The sequence below is a fragment of the Octopus bimaculoides genome, chromosome 7 (assembly GCF_001194135.2).
Source record: "Octopus bimaculoides isolate UCB-OBI-ISO-001 chromosome 7, ASM119413v2, whole genome shotgun sequence".
Lineage (NCBI taxonomy): Eukaryota > Metazoa > Mollusca > Cephalopoda > Octopoda > Octopodidae > Octopus > Octopus bimaculoides.
In genome coordinates this window covers 40,859,406-40,869,118 of record NC_068987.1, presented here as the reverse complement: position 1 = coordinate 40,869,118, position 9,713 = coordinate 40,859,406, and the positions used below count along the sequence as shown (strand labels likewise).

At 36.9% G+C, this 9,713-nt stretch overlaps 2 protein-coding genes across 2 annotated transcripts in view; one reads left to right on the top strand and one right to left on the bottom strand.

Annotated features, from left to right (window-relative positions):
• LOC106873124 (fatty acyl-CoA reductase 1-like) overlaps positions 1-9,488 on the bottom strand; it is a 39,120-nt gene extending 29,632 nt beyond the window's left edge. Inside the window, exons 1-2 of the mRNA XM_052969541.1 lie at positions 5,269-9,488; positions 3,546-3,618 (exon numbers count right to left, since the gene is read on the bottom strand). Coding sequence (XP_052825501.1) covers positions 3,546-3,605 — 60 coding nt within the window. The 5' untranslated portion in view covers positions 3,606-3,618; positions 5,269-9,488. The remainder of the gene's footprint in view (positions 1-3,545; positions 3,619-5,268) is intronic.
• LOC106869388 (fatty acyl-CoA reductase 1) overlaps positions 1-9,713 on the top strand; it is a 422,225-nt gene that overhangs the window by 343,328 nt on the left and 69,184 nt on the right. The window lies entirely within an intron of this gene.

Sequence of the window (9,713 nt, the reverse complement as noted above, 5' to 3'; positions counted from 1 at the left end):
TATATATTTACCCATTATATGTTATATCATAATGTATGTTTACACATCGTAATGTTTTAACTTTAATTTGTCATATTTTTATACAACTTAGAAATCATGCATATTTATAAATATTCTTTTAATAAATATTTTGAACATTCATGATATTTCTAAAGTTTTTATTGTTGTATTTGCTGGTCTTTTTACCGTACCTTTTAGACACTTTAGAGACTGAATACTATAAATTCATTTATTGATTCTTGAAGGAATTGAACACACATATTGTATCTTACGTTGGACATATGGTATTGTTCCTGTGATTTTCCACCCTTATGTATCCATTTTTACTATAAGATGTATATATATATATATATATATACAGATTTATTCATGCATGCATACATGTGTACACACACATACACATACATACATACATACATACATACATACATACAAGTATCTCAGAGAACTATTACCTTTGCAAACAACAAAGGACTTATCCCTCAAGATCAAGGACAGACCATATAAAGCTTGTGTGCAAAGTGTGTTGCTACATAGTAATAAGATGTGAGCCTTCAGTGCAGGAGACATGCAAAAATGAGAAAGAAATGAATGGAGTATGCTTCACTGGATGTGCCATATTAGTGTTAATAAATGAACTGAGAGACATATTGAACATAAGAGGAGTAAGATGTAGTGTGCCGGAGAAGAGATTGTGCTAGTATAGATATGTGATGAAAACAGAGGATGATAGCTGCATAAGCAATTGCTGAGGAATCAAAGATGTGGGAGTTTTCTTTGGTCTCCCTGAAGAGGGAGACCAAGGAAGATTGGGATGGTATGGTGAAAAATGATTGCAAAATGTTAGATTGAATGAAGTAGACTGAAGACCATGTTAATTGGTTATATGTGGTGCTGCAGATCCAACCTCTTACACAACCCTCTCTTGCCTATTGTATGTTTTTTCTGCATGTATCTCCACACCTGTCTATTACCTATTCTATACCCTCACATCCTTCTACCATTTACTCTCAAAACTACTGTGCCTCTTCTGTACCTTCTTATCTCTTCTCACTGTGCCTAGTTTGTACCTTCTCATCTCTTCTACTCACTGTGCCATGCCATGACACCCATAACTGAGAGGAAAGGACATTATTTGCACATACTGATTATCTCCCTTCCCTCTATCTCCCCACCCCACCTACATCCTGAAGCACCTTATTCTTTCTTCCTGATTCCTGATACTTAAGTGAGAAGTGATTGCAATCTTGCAGCCATTACCAACCCTCCATAATTCTTCCACCATGCTCTCTTGGATATGTTAACTTCAGGATATGCCCCGGCTTATCATCACTTTATCTCCCTTTCATGCAGCACTCTACCAACTTCATATGTAACATGGAGGAGCACTGCATCTCTTCCTACTCAACTACCCCTACTGCTCTATCACTCTACCTCTCTCCCAATAACCCCTCTGGCACTACTTTTCACTTCATGTCCCTTATCCAAATCCCAACATACACACTTTTTTTCTATTAGTCCCTCCTCTACCACTCCTCTTAATAATAAATACCTGTGTAACACTCAAGAAGAATGGTCTTGGACCCTGAGAAACTGTCCATTTCATGTTGGCATGCCAGACAGACTGATCTACTTCATCACTGGATTTCGCTCTTCAACCTGCCCATTAAGATTACCACTTTGTCTGCCTTTTCTTTCATACTAATCCCAGATATTACTTTTCTTCCTCAGTCCTCTCCATTATTCCTATCTAATACTGTTTCCTTTGTTACTTTCTCCATTACAATCCTCTCACAATAAATCTGTTCCATCCACTATGGTAGCTCATTTGGCACACCAAGCTGATCCCACCTGCTGGTGTCACAAAATACACTCAGTACACTCTGTAGGTGGTTGGTAATCAATACAAGCATTGACAATGCAGAGCCTGAGAGTTTCTTTTATCTGGCTAACAGCAACGCAACCTCTATAGTGCTGATGCCATAGAAAATGCACCCAGTACACACTGTAAAGTAGTTGATATAGGAAGGACATCTAGCTGTAGAAACCATCTGATTCAGTAATTCCTGTTGAACTGTCCTACTCATACCAACACGGATAACAGACATAAAATGATTATATATCATGTACATATGTCTGTGCATATGCATGTCAGTCTGTCTCGTTCATTTGTTTGTTTGCGTTTTTGTCTATTTTCTATTTTGCATGCTATCATGGATTAGACATATTACCGAGGTATTGTTTTAACTGTTTGATGCTCTTTCTATTACTAATTTTCAAGAATGAAATTTTCATTCCTTTCATTTTCTCAAATGCAGAGTTGCCAAATGATTTGTTTGCAGGAAATGTTAACAAGTATCACCATCTGTAGCTGAGCACAGAATGTCAGCAAACACATACACACGCAACAGGCTTTGTTTAGTTTGTCTTCTAAATTCACTCACAAGGCATTGGTTGGCAGACAATTGCCTAAGGTATCTTGTAGTAAATTGAACCTAAAATCACATGGCTGTGAAGCAAACGTTTTAACAACACAACCACACCTCTGTCTATGTTCATGTATATCTAATGGTATATCTCAGTTTTTCTGTGTGTGTGTGTGTGTGTGTGTGTGTGTGTGTGTGTTTGTATGTGTGTGTGTGTGTGTGTGTGTGTGTGTGTGTGATGGAGAGAGAGAGAGAGAGACAGACAGACAGACAGACAGAGTCAACTGTTGGCCATTTCATCAATCAAGACTAATGATTTTACTTCTATTTCTACTAATTTGTTTGTTTATGCAGTGAATGCTGTGCGTGCTTATATATGTAGTGTGTGTGGGTGTGCACTCACATGTATACAGTGACTCCTTTGAATATGTGTGTGTGCATGTATGCACATATGTGAAGTGAATATTCTGTGTGTGCATGTAGCGGTTGTGAGCATATGCATAAGGGGCACATATTTGTGTTTTTCACTGGACAAAATGCTTGGTGATATTTCTTGCGGCTCTTTACATTCTAAGTTCAAATTCAGCCAAGCTTGATTTTTACCTTTCATCTTTTTTAGGATTGATAAAATAACTACCAGTTAAGTGCAGGGGTTGATGAAATTGATTTTCCCCTTCCCACAGAATTGCTGGCCTTATGCAAAAATTTAAACCATTATTATTTATGAAAAAGTCCTGTGTTTGACTTTAAGCTGCATCTAGCGGTGGAGCCCTGTTTTGAGTGTTCCATGGCTTTGAGGAGTGAGGAACTAGCTCTTAGCTATTATTTTTCCCAGGTATACTCTGTCCAAGTGGCTGAAACCAAGAGAAGGAAGACTGATGAATGCGACAGAAGACAAAAGGCAAATCCATAGGAAGAGAGCACAACAACTCAAACAGCACCACGACAGCTCACAAGTGCAGCTTGTGTGGCAGAGACTACAGTCACACATTGGACAGTCCAGCGACAGATAACGCTGTTCCAGTAGTGTGGACAACTAGGACCTTCATCCTTGGTCATTAAAGATATGGAGGCCAGAAAAAAAAATGAAAAAGAGATAAAAAAAAACAGTTATCTCACCTCAAGTTTCTTAAAATTCCGACACAGAATTATCATTTTCCTTACTGCCTTCACATTCATTTCTACTGCCAACCTAACCAAAAAGAAAAAGAGAATGGTTCACGTAAACCCTATATATTATAACTGAAATTATTGAATAATTCATACATTTTACAGATGCTAAAAAAAAAACCATCATCATCATTTTAACATCTACTTTTCCATTCTTGCATGAGTCAGATGGAATTTATTGATGCAGATTTTCTACAGCTAGATGCTTTTCTTGCTACTAACCCTCACTTGCTACTAATCAAGGTAATATTTTCCCATGATCAGGTATGTTTTTGAAAATGAATGACACTACTTGTATGACACTAACACTCATTTACAACAACAATACAATGCCAGGACAAGACAAGGTGACACAAACATACACACATGTGCACATATAAGCATATGTCTTTTTTCAGTTTCTATAATCAGCCTCAGACCCTGCAGTGGGACTGGGCACCAAATTATCTGCTTGGGAAGCAAACTTCTTAATACCACAGTCATGCCTGCATATAAAAATTTCTTTCCAGTATAAATATAACAAACAATGAATTAGTAGAGTCATTAGAATGTTGGACAGAATGCTTTGCAGTATTTGTTTTTGCTTTTTACATCCTGCTGAAGTCAACTTTGGAGTCCAAGATGATGGACTGATGGAATTTGTAAAAACATTGAACAAGATGTTTTGCATCTGGTACAATGATTTTACAAATATTGCAAGGTGTACTTGTGGTATTTGTTCTGAATTCAATGCCCTATTGGGTGGTAGCCATGGCCTACTTGGGTGGTAGACTTAACTGTCACCCAGTTTAATACAGCCACCTAGTAACTTTAACAGAGTTTGCTTTCTTGTAGGTATTTGGGCTAGGTCTCCAGTTTCAGAGGTGCCATAACAGGTCATGGGTACTGCTTTCACTCCTCTATAAAAGATTTTTAAAAATACTTGGTGGAGGCTGTAATCATGATATAAAAGTAACAAAGATATTTATGGGTTCAGGCATTGCTATGTGCTTAAAAAGTCCCTTTCACAACCAAAATAGTTCTAGTGCATCCCATTGTAATATCATATATTACTCTGTTTAAATCAATTAAAAAGCTTTTATTTCTTTCAGATCCTCTATGGCAGAGAAAATGCTAACACAAAAAATGAAAAGACACAGAACATAGAAATTATCAGCTTTCTAAATATTACAAAATCTTTCATACACAAAGTTCAGATGAAATTGGAAGCCTCTCAGGGGAATGTCTCAAATCTATAAAATCAGATACTACAAGGACACTACAATTCATCCAGTGGATTCAAAACATTATTAGTGATGATCCTAGAGAATCAATGAGGGCAACTGCCAAAGAACTTTAGGTATCAGACTGGACTATCAGAATTCTGGTGCATGAGGACATTCAATAGAAGTCATATGTCCTGAGAGGAGGCCAATTCATGTCTGCAAAGACACAGGAAAATCATTTGATATGTACTAAACAGTTACTTAACAATGTTAAAATCACTCATGAACATGGCATGCTTTGGTTTTTCTATGATGAGAAAAACTTTGATCATGACCAAAAGTCTAACAAGAAATGATAGATGGTTATGTATTGGGTCATCCCATAAATTATGTGGTCTTTTTCACATTTCTTTTATTTTTCAAAATTAAGATAAACAAAGTTCTTTTTTAATCTAAAATATACTCACCTTCATTTTCTATAATGCTCTTCCATCTATATGGTAAACTTGGAAGGCCCCATTCCCAAAATTCCCTTGTCCATGACAAAAAATACTCCTCCAGTACTGTTCTCACCTCGTCCACAGAATTCATATTTTTTCCATCCAAATGATTTTGAAGACTGTGGAATGATAATCAGATGGGGCATCATTTCCCATTCAAACTGCTCCAACCTTTGGAATGTTATTCTCGCTGTATGTGGCCAAGCATTATCCTGATGAAAGAACACCTTTTGTCTTGAAACGAAAGATGGTTGTTTTTCTTCTAGCGCTGACTTTAGCCATTCAAGCTGCTCGCAGCAAATCTCTGTTGTTATTGTTTGGTTTGGGTTTAAAAGTTCAAAGTGAACTAAACCTTTCATATCCCACCAAACACATAACAACACCTTACATGGGTGAAGACCTTCTTTAGTCTGGGGTGCCAGTGTTTCTCTTTTCCCTACCCACTATCTTTGGCACTTGACATTTTTATAAGGAATTCATTTCTCGTCACCAGTCACTATTCGGTTCAAAAAAAGGTTCATTCGTGAGATGTGACAGCAAAGAAGAGCACACATTCACTCTCTGCACGTGATTAGACTCAGAAAGTCTGCAAGGAACCCATTGACCCAATTTGCTAACTTTTCCGAAGGTACGCAGGTGTTGATGAATGGTTTAACAACCAAATCCAAGCTTCCCTGCTAGTTCCTCAACAGTGATAATGGGATTTTGTTCCACCAGGGTTTGTTGAGCTCTCTAGATCTTCCAGGATGAGACTTATCTTCTAGGCTGTAGTTTCCAGCTTGAAATTTCTGGAACCATCATTGACACTGGCTTACATTTATTGTCCAATCTCCATATACTACATTAATATTCCTTGCACTTTCTGTTGTGTTGTTATCTTTATTGAACCCATAAAGCAAAATATACTGAATATGTTCCTTTGTCACTTCCATTATAGCTTTGAAAAAATAACTGTTAAAATCAAACTGCACTCTTCAAAACTTGCACTAAGAATAAGGACAAGGTAAAATTACTACCTACTTTTATAACAAGTTAATGCAGGTAGTTTATCCCATCCCTTTCTGACTTTTAATTCATGCAATTGAAAAAACTACATTATTTATGGGATGACCCAATACAGAGCCTTCTGATATACAACAGTGATGGTCTTAGGAGTGGTGAGTAACAAAGGTCATATCATACCATCTCACATCTTTCTACTAGATACACTGAGGTTCTGGAGACAGTTGTTAAGCCCTGAATGGATGAAGTATGCAGTGGAAGGTTATATGTGTTTCAACAAGATTCAGTACCTTCTCACAAAGGCAGCAGTCGGACCATCTTTATGATCATATAACATCAAGTTTGTAGCCTCCAAAGAAGCTGCATTTAAATTCGATGGATTACTATTTTTGGAGCATTGTTGAAAGGGAGACTAATCGAAATACTCAGAATACCATAGCCAGGAAGAAGCAATACTGTATTTAGCCAATAAGTATTTAGCCAAAAATAAACTGCTGTAATTGGTACTTGCTGACCTACAGAAAGCCTTTGAAAGGATCCCACACTCATTTAACTGGTGATCATTGTTTAAGCTTGGGACAGACAAATAAAATAGCTGGTGAGAGCTGTTCAAGTCATCAACAGGGGTATTATTATTAAGGTGAAAGTTAATGAGTTTTTAGTGTGCAGACAGGAGTTTACGAGGACTCAGTTCTCTGTTCCCTCTTATTTATCATACTCCTCCAAGCCAAAGTCAAAGAATGTAAGACTGGTTGCATGTGGGAATTCCTCTATGCTAATAGTTAGCAGGAAAACAGACAAACCACTAATCTCTTCAGAAAAATAGCCTTGCTTAACATGTAGAGAAAGTGTACACAGGAATTCCATAAACTGTGAACACTTAAGGTGCAGAGGCACCACAAGAAAGTTAACAGAGAAGGGAGCCTTAAAAATAGTAAATAGTTTCTGCTACCTAGGTATCTTAATAATGGAGGAGGATGCTCTGAGAGTTTAATTGCTAGAATAAGGACTGGCTAGAAAAAGTTCAGAGAGCTATTATCTTTGTCAGGAGCAAAATGACTCTCTCTTTCTCTCTCTCTCTCTCTCTCTCTCTCACACACACATACAGAGCAAAAGTAAGGTAAGTTGCTGGCTCATCTGAAATACTTGCTGAGATTCTCAAAATATTTTGTGAAGTAGGATACATGCCAGATACCCAAATAGTTCATCATGTAATACAGGAAGGTATTGAGTAGCATAACAGTATCATTGTAAGCTGCTACAAGGGCAAAAGAAAAGCATTAATGAGAAAAAATTACAGAGGTATCAAGTAGTTGGACCAAGCTATGAAGGTTATGGAAAAAGCCATAGAAGAATTGATCGACAATAAAATTAACTTAGATGAGATGCAATTTGGTTTGTGCTGGAAAAGGTAGCACAGATGCCATCTTCCTAGTAAGGCAACTACAGAATAAATATATTGCCAAGAGTAAGCCACTATATCTAGCATTCATTGACTCTGATAAGGCATTTGACAAGGTGAAGTTCAGTAATCTGGTGATCCCTAAAGAAGCTAAATGTAGATGAATAACTTGTGAAGGTGGTGCAAGTCATGTACAAAGGTGTAGTGAGTAAAGTGAAAATCAGTGATGTGGCAAATTTTAGGAAGAGCATCCAGCCATTGAAACCATGCCAAAACAGACTGCAGTCTGGTGCAGACCCTCAGCTTGCCAGCCCTGGTCAAACTGTCCAACTCATGCCAGCATGGACAACAGATGATGATGATGATGATGCAGGGGTTTATCAAGGCTCAGGCCTCAGCCACCTCCTATTCATCATGGTCTTGTGAATCATCACAAATTTGTAGAAACAAAACCTCGAATTGAGAGGTCTTAAAGCAAACTTATCAAGGTTAGTAAGCAAAAAAGAAGATAGGTCACTGTTACAGTCAGGAAATTAATCATGCTTGACAAAAAGAAAAGGATAGGGAAGGAACTGCATATGCTGTACCCAGTGCATAAAAGATGTCGTGGAATTACAGGTATGCTAACAAAGAAAACAAGTTTTGTAGGCGGCAGATGCATGGAGGTGATACACCTGAAGAATACACCAGAAATAGATTTCTTTAAATAGATTTCGCAGAGATGACAAAGGAATATATTGAGTAGTAATATGTGGTGCTGCAGAAAACTTGACAACCCACAGTGAAATGTGCTTAAGCAATAATAATGGAAGAGACTGGGATTATTGTTTGTTTGTGTGTGCTTGTTTGTCATTATTCAGTTTTATTTCAAGATTTCTTGCCAACAGAGAAAGAGCCAGTTTCTAACCTAGATCCAAGCCTTCTTAACTGGCATTTCAACAACATCAACTGGGTATTTCTGAATGTATGTACATATTTGTGCATGGTATTTCTATTTCTTTGTGAACCAGAGAGGGGGTTTACGGAAAGAATAAACAACATCTCAGAGAGGCTGTCCCCTTGGAATACACCTCTACAATACTGTATTCCATCAGTGATAATACAATCACTCCTTGGCTTTGACTATGCTCAATAGAACTTTAGCAAGTCAAAAGGTTTCTAGCATCCATGAATCTTGTAGTCCAGCCACATTGAAACTAGGTTCCTTCTATGCTTCCACACCTCTGACATTACAGTTTTGTTTATGAACAATTGCTTGGCACATCCCCAGATTCCCTTCTTCCAAGCTGTTTGTTCTGTTGTGATGATGATGTTACTTTCACAATGGTCTTGGAAGAAGAGGTTTCTGTCTGTCTGTATATATGTATGTATGTATGTATGCATGTATGTATGCATGTATGTATGCATGCATGTATGCTTATCTATGTTTATATGTATGTATATGTATATATGTGGCAAGAAACTTGAGCTGCAAGATAAAAGTTCAGTTTCAATACTCTGCAACATAGAGCATTCCTCTCTTATTTATTCAACATAATTCAATATATGTATAATATATGTACAGTTCCATATAAATTCCACACAGACCAAATTCCATCCACTTTCTTTTCTTTTCTTCTTTTCTTTGGCAGTTGATTTGTTTTATTTCTGAGGAAACTATCATTGTGAGGGTGGTTTCCTATATTTTCAGTCAATCAGTCAATTGATAAAATTGAACCATGGACCTACACAAATGCATTTCCGAAACAGCTGTTAGCCTATAATAAATAAAGGTATATAACCCATTATTTTTGCTTTGCGTGTGTGTGTGTGCGTGCATGTGTGTGTATAAATATATATAAAATACAATTAAGATTCAGGTGAATTAGGTACTGAAATATATATATATATATATATATATATATATATATAATTATGTGTATATCTTCTATCTTAATGAATAAAAATTCTTCTGATAGAATAAATGGGTTAATAGAAACCAATGTAGCAAAGAACACAAAATAACTGT